This window comes from Hibiscus syriacus, unplaced genomic scaffold, assembly GCF_006381635.1.
Source record: "Hibiscus syriacus cultivar Baekdansim isolate YM2019G1 unplaced genomic scaffold, ASM638163v2 tig00110383_pilon, whole genome shotgun sequence".
NCBI lineage: Eukaryota > Viridiplantae > Streptophyta > Magnoliopsida > Malvales > Malvaceae > Hibiscus > Hibiscus syriacus.
In genome coordinates, this window is record NW_024062714.1 from 2,408,121 (window position 1) to 2,425,409 (window position 17,289).

The 17,289-nt window shown below is 32.4% G+C and overlaps 1 protein-coding gene across 1 annotated transcript in view; it reads left to right on the plus strand.

Annotated features, from left to right (window-relative positions):
* Positions 1–17,289, plus strand: part of LOC120121848 (MADS-box transcription factor 23-like) — a 42,784-nt gene that overhangs the window by 18,665 nt on the left and 6,830 nt on the right. The window contains exon 3 of the mRNA XM_039141146.1: positions 5,949–6,027. Within this exon, the coding sequence (XP_038997077.1) occupies positions 5,949–6,027 (79 nt within the window). The remainder of the gene's footprint in view (positions 1–5,948; positions 6,028–17,289) is intronic.

A 17,289-nucleotide genomic window follows, 5' to 3' on the forward strand; every position in this document is an offset into this window, starting at 1 on the left:
CCGAATCTTCTGGATTATGACTCCAGCTTTTAGAATCTCTCGTACAAAGTGATATCGAACATCGATGTGCTTCGTCCTTGCATGGTAAACCTGATTCTTTGCTAAATGAATAGCACTCTGATTGTTACAGTGCACTTTGATGTGCTTATGTTCCATTTCCAATTCACCAAGCAACCCTTGAAGCCAAATTGTCTCCTTCATAGCCTCTGTAACTGCCATATAATCTACCTCTGTAGTAGACAAAGCCACTGTTGACTGTAAGGTGGACTTCCAACTGACTGGTGCTTTTGCAAATGTAAACACATAACCAGTAGTTGATCGACGCTTGTCCAAATCACCTGCATAGTCTGAATCACAATACCTAACTACACACTGACCATCTTGTTTGTCATGCTGAAAGACCAAACCAACATCTACGGTGTTCAGAATATACCGCAGAATCCATTTCACAGCTTATAAATGCTCATTTCCAGGATCATGCATATACCTTCTCACAACCCCAACTGTCTGTGAAATATCGGGTCTCGTACACACCATTGCATACATCAAGCTACCAACAACACTTGCATACGGAACCTTTGACATGTATTCCCATTCTGCATCATCCTTAGGTGACATGGATGCACCGAGCTTGAAATTAGGAGCAAGAGGTGTACTAACTGGTTTTGACTTCTTACTTCTTATTTATGCCAAAACGTTTTAATACCTTCCTCATATATTCTTTCTAAGACAAACAAAGCCTCCCCAATTTCTTATCCCTTGATATCTCCATACCTAGAATCTTCTTCGCTTTACCAAGATCCTTCATCTCAAACTCCCTATTCAATTGAGTCTTTAGTTTCGTAAATTCTGTCTGACTCCTGTAAGCTATCAACATATCATTAACATAAAGAAGAAGATATATATAGGATCCATCTTGTAGCTTGCGTAAATACACACAATGATCATATTTGCTTCTTGTGAACTTCTGTCCTATCATAAACTTGTCAAATCGCTTATACCACTACCTCAGAGATTGCTTCAATCCGTACAACGATTTTTCTAATTTGCACACCTTCTCTTCTTTTTCAGCAACTTTGAATCCATCTGGCTGAGTCATGTAGATTTCCTCATCCAAGTCTCAATGTAAAAATGCAGTTTTTACATCCATCTGAACTAGTTCCAAATTCAACTGCGCTACCAAAGCCAACAAAATTCTGATGGAGGAATGTTTTACAACTGGAGAAAATAATTCGTTATTATCAACTCCCTCCATTTGAGCGTAGCCTTTAGCCACCAATCTTGCTTTGTAGCGGATGTTATTCTTATCAGGAAATCCATCTTTCTTTGCATATACCCACTTGCACCCAATTGTCTTATTTCCCTTCGGAAGACTAGCTAGTTTCCACGTCTGATTCTTTTGAAGGGATTGCATTTCTTCATTCATGGCGATCCTCCACTTTTTATGTTTTGAACTTTGGACTGCTTCATTAAAAGTGGCAGGAACGTCATCAATTGCAATTGGTGATACAAAAGAGACCATATCAACATAACGAGCAGGTTGTCTAATGGTCATCTTTCCCTTTCTGAGTGCAATTGATTCATGTTGCTGTGGATGTTCTTGGGTCTGAACCTCTTCTTCATCTGACTCTTCTTCTACCATAGGAGAGTCAACATCAGTTTCTTTACTAGCTGGGACAATTATGCTTCCTTCAAACTCCACCTGTTTGGGAGTTCCACCTGTTTGCTCCAATTTTTCTGAAGTCACATTTTCTCAACATGGTAGATTCATCAAAGGTAACATCCCTGCTGAAGATTATTTTCTTTGTTTCTAGACACCAAAGACGATAACCTTTCACACCAGAGGTGATCCCCATAAAGATCACCTTCTTTACTCTTGGATTCATCTTTGACTCCTTAACATGGTAATATAAAGTGGAACCAAACACATGTAAGGAATCATAATCTGTAGCAGGTTCTCCAAACCATTTCTCTAATGGTGTTTTACCACCAATAGCAGTCGATGGTAAGCGGTTGACAAGGTGACAAGCATAGACCAAAGCCTCATCCCAAAATTCTTTGCCTAACCTAGCATTAGACAATACGCTCTGCCACCCCATTCTGTTGTGGTGTATATCTGATAGTGAAGTGCCTGACAATACCTTCTTCTTCACAGACTTTTAGAAATGGATCATTTTTGTACTCTCCACCATTTTTTGTACGGAGACGTTTGATTTTTCTGCATGTTTGAGTCTCCACCATCTTTTTCCATTTAAGGAAAAACCTAGCACCTTATCATTTGTCTTAATTGTATACACCCAAACTCTCCGGGAAAAATCATCAACAAAGGTGACATAATAGTGTGTTCCTCCTAATGAAGTTGTCTTGGAAGACCTCCATACATCTGAATGAACATAATCCAAAATACCTTTAGTATCATGGATTGTTGTTCCAAATTCCATCATCGTCTTCTTCCCTTTGATGCAATGCTCACAAAAAACTAGTTTGCAAGCCCGAGCACCCTTCAATAATCCTTGATCTATCAGCAATTTCAAGGATTTTTCACCAACATGCCACAAGAGCATATGCCATAACCTGTGCCATAACCTGGTTTCTTCTAACTCCTGTTCATCAGTAGAAGCTGCCACTGCTGCTATCCCAAAAATTGTACTACCCAGAAAGTAATGCACATTGTTTCTTTTTCGGATTCCCTTCATTATCACCAGTGCACCAGAGATAATCCTCATAATCTCATATTTTGCCCTCACTTCTAAACCTTTTGACTCTAAGGTTCCCACAGAGATGAGATTTCTCATTAAATCTGGTACATAATAGACATCTGTTAAGGTTCTGATTGATCAATCCTGATTCCTCAAGCGAATTGAACCAATCTCAAGTGTGTCAAGAGGGGAATTATTTGCTGTGTAGATAATTCCACCTTTTAGTTCTTTAAAATCAAAGAACCATTCTCTATTGGAGGTCATATGGTTGCTACAAGCTGAATCTAACAGCCATGAATTGGAACAGATGGTTGATGGCGTAGCAACGAATGCGAAATCTGAATCTGCATCATCATACTCGACCACATTTGATTCTGAAACAACCTTTCCCCTTTCAGGTTTGCCTTTATTCTTTAGCCTGGGATATTCTTTCTTCCAGTGCCTTTTTTCTCGACAAAAGGCACATTCATCTTTGCTCAATTTGGACTTTGACTTCGATCTCCCTCTCCTTCCTTTATTCTAACTCTTCGAACGACCTCTAACAACAAGAGCTTCTTCTTCGACACTTGTGTTTTCTTGTTTGTTTTTCTTTCTCAATTCATAACTATACAAGGCAGCAGTTACTTCACTAAGAGACACATCAACCTTCTCATGAAGTAGAGTAGTTTCAAGATACTCAAACTCATCAGGAAGTGATCCCATCAACATCAGAGCCAGATCTTCGTCTTCAAAAGTCACGTCCATATTCATCAAATCAGCCACCAGCTGATTAAAGCTAGTAATGTTATCTAGTGGTACCTGGTACATAGTTGAAGCGGAACAATCTCCTTTTCATGTAAAGCTTGTTCTGACCGCTTTTCTTCAAAAAATTCTCCTCTAGTGCCTTCCACAATTTACTTGCAGAAGTTTCCTTAGAAAATGCATACTTCTTCTCTCTAGAAAGACACGATCGAATAGTACCACATGTCAATCTATTGATCATCTTCCATTCTTTCTCCTCAACATCATTTGGTTTCTCTCCTTCAATAGCAATGTCTAGACCCTACTAAAATAGGGCATCTAAACCTCACTTTGCCACATGCCGAAATGACCGGTGCCATAAAAAATATCCACTGCAAATCTAACATTTATCACAGCATTTCTTGCCAAAATTGAAGATGAAGAAGTTGTTGACGACGATGTAGATGGTTTTGTGCCGTCTGTTATTTCTGCTACAAATTCTATTTAATAGCTGTCAATGCGGAATGTCAATTAGCCCAAGGAAATTTTTTTCTGATGTGGAAGATCAGCCTAAGCCGCAACCACAGAGCATACTAAAATAAACCAAGAGCTCTGATGCCAATTGTTGTGGAATTCGGGTTAATTTCCACCAATAATAACAAATTCACATTGAAAACTATTATCTAGGTGACTAGTGTGAAAACGATTGTACTAAAAATCACCCCAAGGTAGATTCCCAGGAAAGAGTGGAGGGGTCACAATAGTCCCTCTTAAAACCCACTCTCCTTAGACAGAACTACCAAGACAAGTAATTTTAATAGGACAATAATTAACAACAACTATACCCGACAATAGCTATTAAATAGACATAAAAGTGAACACCAAAATTTAACGAGGTTAGGCCAAAATTATGCCTACGTCCTCGAAAACACTACTAAAATAATATTTCACTAATAGAGGAAATATTACAAAGAGAGAGAAAGAGTACAAATAGCCTTTAATATAGAAGAAGACTTATATTTGTGGGATGATAAACTAAGGAGGATGAGGGCTCTATTTATAACAAAAGAATTTCTCCTCCTCCTTATACAAAACAATGTGGGATTCAAAATTTTCTAAAAAACCAACATCCAAGTGGTTCGAGAGTGATCATCAATGAAGGAAATAAATATCCAGACCCTTTACTATTTTTTTTTAATCTTAGAAGGGATCCAAATGTCGCTATAAGGAAAAAGGATGAAATGGTTCATATTTGGATGGAGGCTAGGAGGTTCTGGTATGCTTGGTAAATTGGCAGATGCCATATGTAAACGATTTGACACTTCTATTAAGAACTAAATGCGGAAATAACCTTTCAAGATACACGAAATCGGAGTGTCATAACCCGAAGTTCCATAATATTATTTCATTTGTTGTAGGACTGAATATGGAAAGAGATTGAAAAGTACAACTTGATTGAATTTGTCTTTTTGGAAGTATTTGGTCTCGAAGTAAATAGAGTCGACCACACAACCTAACACTACTAATCACCTTCTCTGAGTCCTACATCTAGAAGTAATTAATAGAAATTTGAGTAGAATTTAGTAGAACATCTTAAGTCACTAGATAATTTGCTAATATATATTTGATGAAGCACTGTGAAACTTCAAAATAGGCTTATATCATCTGTCATACAGTCAGAAGCCCCAGAATCGATCATCCAAGTGATGAGATTATTATTGGCAGAAGTATATGCAAAAGAAAGACTATCTTCATTTATTGCAACGACCATTGTTTGACCAGTTATTGCTGTCATCTATCCAAAGTTGTCAGTTAAGATAGTTTGGGATGAATTTTGATCAGATTGTGAACCGACTTCAGAGTTTGTAGAGGTATTCATTTTCTAGGTTTTTGTGGATCGACAAAACCTAAACGATTGATAGCAAGTAGAAAGTAGGTATTTTGGAAAAGAGAATTTTGATTTATTCTCTTATTTTCTGATGATAAATTGTATACAAAATAATCTGTTTATAGTTTGAGTATCTATAGATTTACTATGACTAAAACACATCCTTATCTTTACTTAGATAAGATAAGTCGGACTGCATGTAAAGATTCTAAACTACTAACTCCTCTACACAACAAAATAAAATAAAGAGAAAATAACATCAGTGTAGACTATCGCAACGAATTTGGAAAATTGCAACGAATTTGGAAAATCGCAATGACAACTGTAGACTATCGCAACGCGAAATGAAAAATCGCAACGCGATTTTCAACTATCGCAACGCGATTTTCAACTATCGCAACGCGAAATGGAAAATCGCAACGCGAAATGCAACGCGAATTTGCGATAGTGGAGATCGCAATGCGAATTAGAGATCGCATTGCGATTTTGTTGGTCATTTTCGCAAATCCAAAAAAAGTTGGTCAAAATCGTATATTATCTGGGATTTTTGGTCACTGAGGTTATTTTCTCACGTTTATAATATTTTATGCGACCTTGTTATATAAATTACACATACTGATGTTGGATTTTTTTTTAATTAGCATGAAATCTGTTATTGAACGCTACAACGAGGCTAAAGAAGAACATCATCAATTACTGAATCCCGATTCCCAAGTCAAGGTAAATTATTCCTTCAATTTAGTTCCACATATTCTATCTTGTCTAATAATGATCGTTTCCATATCGCTTATATAATACATTTCTTTTCACCTCTTCTCACTTTTGGTTACACTAGAGGTTAGAAAAATCGTTAATCCAAGAATAAAATAAAAACATAATGATAATAATGTTCAAATATCGGTACAAAATTAAAGATTAAAACGAGTTTATTCTGTCATAGGATTGTTAGAAGTATAATAATCTGGGACCACAATCATACCTGAGACAATAAAATAAATAAAATTAAACTTTATTAAAAAATAATAAAAATTAGTATAGAAAGAAATATTGTATCTGATAGAGTAATCGATAGGAAACAAGTCGAGGTCTGTTGTTACATAGTTTCCATAAGACATATTTTCGGCCACTTCTTTAGTGCTCGAGATTATCGGTCGTTTGTCTCTCAGGATACAACAAGTAGATAATCAGCTATAGTAGCACAATTGTAGAGATCACGAAATATACTCTTTCATTTATCTATCACCGAAAAACTAAAAGAGATTTTTTTTTCAAAGTTGTTTCACATTATTAAACTGTGAAAGCTTCTTAAACTTGTGTTTAACCTAGAAGGTTATCACAATATTTATAGGAGATTCTCAAAGAAAAATCAATCATTCCAAAATTACAATGTGGTATTCTAATCGAATATAAATTTGTAATAATATATTCATATTTTAATTGAACATAAATTCATAAATAATATATTTGTATTTAGTCAAATATATATTTATAAATAATATATTCATATTTCAATTAAATATAAATTTATAATAACATGTTCATATTTTAATTGAATATAAAAACTTAAATAACGTAATATTATCTTATTAATATTTGAATTTTAAAGAATTCACATAATATCATTTTAATTTAAAATATTCAAATAGATATGTAGGAAAATTCAATTATCAAATTTATCAAGTTTCACGAACCAGGCGACCTCGGTGGTAAAGGAATTGTTTTTATTCCTTGCGGTTCTGGGTTCGAGTACCATGAATGACAGGGGTGTGAGTGTTCAATGTTGAGAACTATCTATGATCATATAATGCTTGATACTTACCCCCAAATTAATAAAAAAAAAATCAATGAATTCAACATATTTTTCTAACAATCCCCCACATGAATGAAATTGATGATTTTATCAAAACATTTTGACTCGATGTGATGATAGACTCTACGATTGATAGTTGCATAGGATGGGTTGCTATCCTCCTTTAAACATTCCCTTATGATAGTATATTTACTTTACTCGCTAACCAGTAGACATGATTTCCTTGAATTGTTATGTCATTTGTGTAAATGTTGACATACTTCACATAACTACCTCAATGATAAGAATTTTAGTTCTCAGGGGTATGTCCTTAAAATTGTGGACATCGTCTGATTCTACAAGAGTTTGAAAGAACTATGCCTAATATTCTCCTTGAAGCGGACCCGCTTCACTCTCACATAGGTGACTTATGTTGCTCGACTCATCGAAGCACACAACTATGATTAAAAGCTTTGCTTAGCCTATACCACTTTAATCACTATTTATATCATAGGAACAGGCTTGGGATGAAAAACCTCCACAGTGACCATACCCGATTTATGCAATTAAGTTGTCCTTTTGAATTAGATTATGGGATCTCCAGTCAACTAGGTAGGGTTTTACTTTACATAATGCATTTAAATTCTATGAGCTTTAGTCACATTCCTTTAGATGTTTTCTCAACTTGATCTCGATTTAACCCATTAGTTAGCGGATCTGCAATGTAATTTTTTGATCTTGCAAAATCAATAAAGATAACTTCATTTGAGATCAATTGTCTAACGGTATTATGTTGATGACGCATATGTCTCAACTTACCATTATACATTAAATTCTATGCTAGTCATAGTATATGCATATTGGGGGAACAAGTTTCAGTCATTCAAGAATATCCTTTAAGAAATTCTAAAGTCATTCAACTTATTCTTTAGAAATGTTTAAAGCTACAAACTCATATTTCCTAGTGGATCTCATTATAACCTTTTTCTTGAGGATTTCCATGATACGACACATCCTCTCAAAGTGAATACATATCCACTCGTATCTTTAGTATCTTGAATATCAAATATTAAATTAGCATTGGTGTATCCTTCTAAGACAGAAGGATGCAAAAAAATATAATTCATCGTTTAGGACCTTTCATTTGCTTTGGTAATATGGTCATTACCTTCGCAAGACACCCCCCACATTTTCAAGTGTTTGTACAAATGCTTTCGACTTTTTCATAACTCGTATGGTGTCTTATCATTTTTTTTAGGAAACTTGTTTAAAAGATAATTAGTTGACAGAACAATTTCTTCTCTTCCCACATGTTTTGTGACAACCTAGAACTTCCAAGCGTTGCATTATTATTTTTTAGAGTCCGATTTTTTGTTCGATTACTCCATTTGATTGAGGAGAGTATAACGGTGTTACTTTGTGAATGATATTATTTTATGAATAATATTCATCAAATGGTTCAACGTATTCACCACCATAATCATTTCTTACCATCTTAATTTTTTTATTAAGTTGGTTTTCAATTTATTGTTTATAGAGAATAAATTTCTCTATAACTTTGCTTATTCTCTTTTAGCAAATAAACATAACAATATTTTTTCTATCATCAATGGAGGTAATAAAATATTTATTCTCTCTCGTTTGTGTCACTATTACAAATTTTAAGAATTTGGTCGCTAAAATTTCCTTAGTGCCAATATTTTCCGTTTCGTATTTATGGTCTAATGTCATCCATAATTCTTTGTCAATTTTATGGATATTATACACTTTATACAATGTATCCAAGAATCCATTCATGATGTAGTTTCAGTATAGGAAGTTAGAATACTCCCAAACTTCAACAACAATGAATGTGGTAAAAACATTTACCTTATCTTCTCTAATAAAAAAAGAGAGGATTATTTGATATTTGATTCAATTCTATTTGGCCAAATATAACAATATTTTTTGTTTTCATGTCTTGAAATTCTATCCACAAAAATTTTACAAGTTTATCATTGTGAGTCTTGGCCACTGAAAATCATGATTTTGTTTAACACACGAAATTAAAACTAATAATAATTCCAATAATAATTCGAAAATAAATTCTGATTTATTCTATCAACAAAATTTAGTTAGAAACTAAAGTTTTGAAACAAATCAATAACAAAGTTGTTACTTTTAAATGATTTCTATTATAAATAGTAATCAAATAAATTTTGTTAAAACTTCGATTGATTTTAAACACAAAACCAAAAATTCTAATAAATAGAAAATTAATTCTCGTTTATTTTCGATTTTGTTATATGACAAAATCAAAATTCTGAAACAAAATTATTAACTGATGTTACTTCAACGACAATTTATGTTAAACAGATTTGTCCACTTTGAGATTAAGCAAATCTGTTGAAACGACATGATAAATGCTGAAAGCAAATTTATTTGCCATCTCATTTTTACCAAGATATATGAACCTTCTCAAATTAAAGAAAGATAGAAGAACGATTTTCGAATAATATAAAATAAAAGGAAATATTAAAAAAATTGCTTACCTAATTTATTTCTTGATCATCAACTTCTTTATGTCGATTAAAACTTGAATCATCAAAAGTCAAGGTGTGCACGTAAAGTACGCAACCACAAAGATCAATGTGTGTTATCAATGACTTTGGTATACTAGTTGTCTTATCACGCTACCCTAATTTTTTGGAACAAGCAAAAAAGTTTTGGAATACAATTATTAGAATCTCTACATAGAAATTAATGGAACTAAGTCTCATATTAAAAATTAAATACAAAATCATTTGTTGGAATTCATAATTTATAATTGATGAGAAACTTATTTTTTGTATAAATTTCTCTTGATTTTAGCCTAATATTCGTTTTGCCGAATTTGTGGCGCTTTCCTTATACACAACAAAGACTAAACTCAAAAGAATATATATCATCTCGGAAAAAATAAGAATAATTTTTCTTATGATTTTTAGAAAAATCGTTAATGCGAGAATGAAATAGAAAAAATAATGATAATAATATTCAAATATCATTATAAAATTAAAGATTAAAACGAGTTTACTCTGTCTTAGGATTATTAGAATTATAACAATCCAAGATCATAATCACAACTAAAGTTATAAAACAAATGAAATTAAACTTATTAAAAATAGTAAATTTTAGTATCAAAAGATATACTCTATCTGATAGATTCATCGATCGAGAACTACACAATTTCGTTCAGAAAGATTTTCGCCCACTCCTTTGGTGATCAAGATCGTTGGTCGTTTGTCTCTCAGGATACAACAACTTGATAATCAACTACGATAGCACAATTGTAGAGACCAAGAACTATACTCTTGCCTTTACCTACATCCGAAAAACTAAAGGAGAGAAACTTTTCTGAGTTGTTTCACGTTATTGAATTGTAAAAGCTTCTGAAACTTAAGCTTAACCTAGAAGGTTAGCACAATATTTATAGGAGATTCTCATAAGAAATACAGTCATTTCAAAACTATGATACCATATTCATATCAAATATAAATTCATAAAAACATATTCAAATTTTAATTGAATATAAATCCTTAAATAACATAACATTGTCCTATTAATATTCAAAATTTAAAAGATCCACATAACATCTTTTTAATTCATAATATTCAAATAAATAAGTCATATTTAAGGAAAATTCAATTATCAAATTGATCAATGAATTCAACACATTTTTCAAACACTAAGAGAAATGTGTTATGTTTATTATCAACGTCTTTTATATAATGAATAATATGCTTAAAATATGAGTTTTCGGCTTTCTTTCCATTGGTTTTCACCCTCCTCACTCTAGGCTAAGAGGTTCTCGAGTTCTTACCAGAATTATAGTATTAAGTACATAACAACCTACGTAATTAGGACAAACCATATAATCCAAAATTCGTATTTGAACTTTCTTGGAAGTATGAAAACATTGAGATGCGAAAAATAAAGAACTTATCTGGTGCTGGAAGTTTAGCATAAACATTACAGGTTCACATAATGGTGGAAAATAACTAGAAGAACCAAATAGATTGATAGAGGTAATTATCCGAGTTATGCTCATGGTTAATTACCAAGTTTACCAAAAGAAAGTATAACACATTGCAAATCAGACATTGTATGTTGTATGGGCATCGTAGCGTGTTTGTGAAAGTGTACAAGTATACACGTTAATAAGTAATGAATAGATCGTTTCCACAAGAATGGGTGAAATTACACTTCAAGTATTTGCACCGAAAATAGGAAAATACAAAATAGTGAGATATTTATAGTATGAAATGATGAATAGTAAACTGAAATAAATATGCCACGATAAGTAAAAGTCAACGACAACAGAGAATAGTAGGTCTGATTTATTGCGAATTAAGATTTTGCAATTTTATAAAATATCAAATCAATTCTTAAAATTTAAATGTCCGACGAAGTATTATAACATGTAATTCTACTATGCCTAACAAGATATAATGACAATATGTGACAAACGTCGTATATTGTCAAATAAATTATCCTTAATCTCAAAATAGATAATTAGATAGCATAGTAAAGAGACGAAGGGTCGATCCGCAAGGACTAAATAATCGTTGATGTTGAAAGGTTCTGATTTTGACTTGGTAATAAAAAAACGGAGGAATTTTAATTAAGTAGAAAATAAATTTAAAATGATAAAAGCAAAATTGAAAATAGATTTAGAGGAACTAAAGAAAGTAAAATTTGAGAAAAAAATCAATTTAACAAAACATCCTTAGGCCTCGCTTTGCCTCAATTCCAATTGATCATCGAAGAGGATTTTACACTGGATATATGTCGGTTACAATCTACAAGACCCAACCTTTGTAACTTACTTTTTTCTCCGGTAAACCAACAATCCAAAGTCAATCTTTGGGATTCAGTCCTTATTTGGACTAACGATGACTATCGTCACTAGCTCCAATCTAGTTTAAGTGTTGGAAAAGCTCGACTCATATCATGTTTTCTTAATGAAAATTGAATCTGATCTCAATTTCCCTTAGCGGATCGCTGCTAAGTGTGTTCACAGAAAGTCGAACATGCTACAAGCCGATCATTCCTCCCAAATTTAAATCATAACAACATCCAAGCCAACGTGCACTTTTAAAATGAAAGTGTTTTGATTTTAAAGGTGAGACCGATTGCCAAACCAAGTTTTCAGAAAATTGAGAATAATATCCAAAGATATTAAGTGTTTTTCAATTCTCACTATTAGAATTGAATCATCACTTAAGCCCTTGACTTATTGAAAAATTAGCTAAGCATGATAGAAATCATATTTAACATTTTTAAAGAAAGTAAAATAAAAAACTTAAAAAGTAAAACGAAAGAGAAAAGAAGAAAACTTTGTAAAAAGCGAAAGACAAAGAACAAAGCTAATTCGGAGTATGTTTCAAGCTTTACCATGTGAGGGTATTTATATCTTTCTAAAAGCCTAAAAGCAAAATTAAAAATAACTAGGGATAAAATCCTAAAAATATTCAAATAATAAAATTCTATAGATAAACAAATGATAATTCCCAAATTCAAATGAATTCGTAGTCATTTGCCCTTCCTTCTAGAATGTTAAATGGATCGCCTTCTAGAAGCTGCTGTCTGGACCTTTTAGAAACTGTCACATCTAACATTATCATGCCCACTAAACCAACATTGATTCCAGGAAATAAAAAAAATACAAAATTTGCTCTATAAAAACAGTTTTCTGGAAATTGAAGTCCTACATATAAAATGAATCAAAACAACCTAAATCAACAATATCAAACAGACATCAAGGAGTAATTAACGACAAAATAACAACAAAATAAATCGCTCATCAATATGCCAGAGATAATACATACATGCGTGAACTTAGAAATATTATCATTGACTAAGGACTAGTCTTCTCATCGAATGAAACTCTCCCTTATTATTCCTGAGGTGAATTAGAGTTTACTACATTTTAGTTTGAAAAATCCCTTTTCCATAGATCTCTCTACCCTAATTCTTCCAATATTAAGCAAGCAAATGGATTTAAGACTTAATTTTAGGAGTTTCCTAAATCCTTAGTGCACAACGATTTGGATAAAACTAGTAGTAGATAATCAAATATATCAAGCGTTCATAAAATTCACAAAACCAAATCTCAAATAAATCCAAGCCAAATAAAATGAGTTCACAGTTTCAGTGAAAACATCGACGTTTACACTATCGATTTTCATAGAAGAAAATCTGTATAAGCGAAGGACATGAATCAAGAGACCCCCTTAGCGTGTTCCTTGAAGCCTCTTCGAAAAGCTTGGGCAATTGACAGGACTGGTATCCTAGGGCTAGGATGGAAACAGCAGGCCAAAGATGAAGATTGGAAGAAGAAATGTAGCCGAGTCGATCTACCTTTGTGGTGCCTTAAATAGACACATCCTTGATTTGATTTTGATCTATTAAACTTGATCAGAGGAGTGAAAAGGTGTAGTTGGCTGATAGTTGGATGGAAAAGACAATTGGCAGGCTAATACACACAATTGCCAGATCTTTTCTTCATCCCTTTGACTTGCCTTAGTAACTTTGACTTCAGATTTCCTTTTACCGCCATGGCAACACAACAGATTACTACACACAACATCAAAAGAAGAACAATTTCCACAGTGACATCATATTTTGATATTTCGATAAAGCTTAAATAGAAACTTTATAAATGTATATGCAATAAATAAATGCAACTAAAGGGCAGTGATGCCACACAAATACCCAAATAAAGAAACAAGAAATATACTCTTTTTACAGAGTTAACAAGAACTAATAGAAAAAAGAAAGGTAAGTATATATCCATACTAGTCATCTCAAACTTCGGCTATGAATTAGATAAAATCTCCAATAATGGTCTTGTAGCACTCATAAAACAAGAATCGTTCTATGCAGGAAATTTCTCAACATAATGAAAAATGAAAATAATCCAAGTGATCGTGTACATCGCGATCCATAAAAACGATCATATCAGCCCTTCAAGGTCAAAGAAAACTTTGAACATCTTAAAAATCATCGCAGAAAAGGTTTACAAGACAACCCCCACAGAGTCTCCTTGATAATACAACTGTACCACCAAATGACTTTTAATCTAAATTTTCTTGCTGTATCATTCGTTTTTCTATGAAATAGCAATACTATAAGCCACAACTCTTCCATCAGTACAAGTTATTAGAACTACTAGGAGAACTTTCAGCAACTATAATGCTAATGGCAGAAATCCATCAAGAATTTCGCAGACAGTTGTTGCAAGCCAAAATATGAAGCCATAGAATAAAACATTACAATAACCACCAACCAGATGACTCAATATTTGTAAGGGTCAACATACATTGAGCATTTTTATTAAACAATAATTGATGGTGTTTGTAAATGGTTTTCAAGAAAACCACTCTCACTGTTCAAATGGTAGATAAGTTTCCTTAAATTTGTATACTCCCAGGAGTGATTATAAATAAAAAAACCATAGCCTCCCTTGTTTCTGAAGTGTAAGCTGCCACCCTAAATATAAGGCAATAATCCTGTCATACATTCAGCAAAATCTACTAGTTACCTCAAGTAGGTCGATAGGCAATCACCACCAAGTCTCCTTGATTCGTATTATAGGATCAAGTATGTCTTTTTAGCCTCCAATTAAAATTCATGAAGACATAAAAAACAAAACATCATGAACTCGTTAACAACTCAACTTTCACAATATATATCTTGATTTGTATTGCTGCATCTGCACAGTTCTGCAACACTACCCAATTTCATGAGGCATAACTGTTGAAAGTCAAAAACGTAATTTCTGTGCATTAATGCACCGAATTGCTGCAGAATTTTTTTTTTCAAAAAACACAGCTTATTTGGTTGAAAAATGTTCTTGGAAAAATTATTCATTTAATCTCTAAGCTTTAGAAAATTTACAAGATTAGTCCCTAAGTTTTAACTATAAAGAGCTTAGCTCTTTGCCTTTCAAAACTATCCCAAATCATTCCAATTTTCTTCCATTACTATAGAAATTAAAGAGTTTTCTTAAGAGTTTTCTCATTTTTTAAAGAGAGAATTGTCATTGTTTTTTTTCTTGTTATATAGAAAGAAGTTGTAATTCTTATTTTCTCATAGTGAATTTCTTCTACCTTTGTCTGTAGTTTTACCCTATATTATTTAAGAGTTTTTCACGTAAAATTTATGTCTCATTTTTCTTCATTGTTATTTTCTCAAATTATCAATTGCGATTTTACTCTATCCAACAATCGTATTCCGTAATAATTGGTATCAGAGCCTAATTTGAGTGTGATATCTATTTTTTTGTCTTTGTGGTTGCCACCAAAAGATGGATCCTCCAACATAAGAAAATAAAAAGTATTAGTCATTCTTTGAAGGTTACAGGGAACTATTCACGATGGTGAAATAGTGGAAACTATCTGTGATAAAAGCTATGACAACGAAATTCGATATTGAAAAGTTTTACGGAAGAAATTTTCATTGTGAAAAATTGGAGATGAAGGCTATGTTGAGGAAAAATAGTTGTCTAATTGTTATTAGTGAAAGGCAGACAAATTTCACAGATGACAACAAATGGAACGAGATTGACAAAGATGCTATGACAAACCTTCATCTAGCATTAACAGATAAATTATTGTCAAGCATCGAGGAGGAGAAGTCCGCCAAGGAGATTTGGGATCATCTTACCAAATTGTGCGAGGCCACATCGTGGCACTATAAAATTTTCCTTAAGAGGAAATTGTACACTCTTCAGATATCAAAATCTACTTCAGTAACATAACACTTAAACATGTTGAACACTTTATTTTCTCGGCTTACATCCTTAAGTTGTACAATAAGAGAACAAGAACGTGCTGAACTTCTACTTCAAATTCTATCTGATTCATATGATCAACTCATCATCATCTTGACAAACAGTAATATCACCAATATTGTCTTCGATGACGTTGCAGTTGTTGTTCTACAAGAAGAAAATTGGCGCAAGAGCAAAGAAGAAAGACGAGCAAATTTGCAACAAGCAGAGGTGTTGACAGCGATAAGAGGGAGATCAACAAAACATAACCAAAATAACAATTACAACCATGATAAATCAAAGTTGAAAAGTAAGAAAAATTTAAAGTGTTGCAACTGTGGAAAAAATAGTCACTTAAAGAAGGATAGTTTAGCTAAAAACTTCAATCCACAAGGAAATATCGTAAACACTTCAGATGATGAAAATGATCTATGTTGTGAAGCGTCATCCACTATAGAAAGAAGAAAGAGATTTGCATATATATGCCTTATTGATTCGAAAGCAACATGTCGCATGACCTCAAGAGGAGAATGGTTTCATCATTATGAACCTTGGTTTTGGAAGACGCAAGGCGCACCTAGGCGCAAAAGGTCCCAGGAGCCTAGGCGCAGGCACGCGCCTTTCGTAGGCGAGGCGCACTTTTATACTAAAAACCCTATAAATAAGTTATGGAACATATTTTATACTTAAAACAATATTATAAACATATTTATGCTAAAAAGTTTATAAATTAATTGTATGAGTATATTTATACTCATTACCCACCGATTAACTCCTAAAATACTTGTCTACAATGTATTGATTCATACTTAAAGTTTGTAATATTTAAAACTATTATTTTATTTTTTTTATAAACATATTTTAATCCCCTTTCACCAAAATCTACATTGTTATTGATTTATACTTAATGTTTTTATTATTTAAAACTATTATTTCATTTGTTTTTAAATGATACAAATTTATTTTATTATCAATTTAAAATTTGTAATTATTATAAAAAATAATTTTAAATTTAATAAAATTTATTAAGTAATTAATATTTAATTTAATATATTATTGTTTTAAAAATTAAAATTAATTATATATTTATTAAATAATTAAATTTCTAAAAAAACATATACTTTGGGTTAAAAGCAGACAAAGGGTGGAAGAAGTTATAAGGGTTTGTTATAAATAAATAAATAAATAAATAAATATTAGAGTTGGACTGTACATCTGGGTTATAGGGTTGGGCTTGTTAATAGGTCAAATATTAGGGTTAAGAAATGAAAAATTATGATAAAAGAAAGAGTTTTCTTGTCTTCTTCAACCATCTTCTTTCTTTTTTACTATTACAATTTTTTTATCTTCTTCTTTCTTCTTTAATCTGTTCTACTTCCTATTTATATCTTTTAAAAAA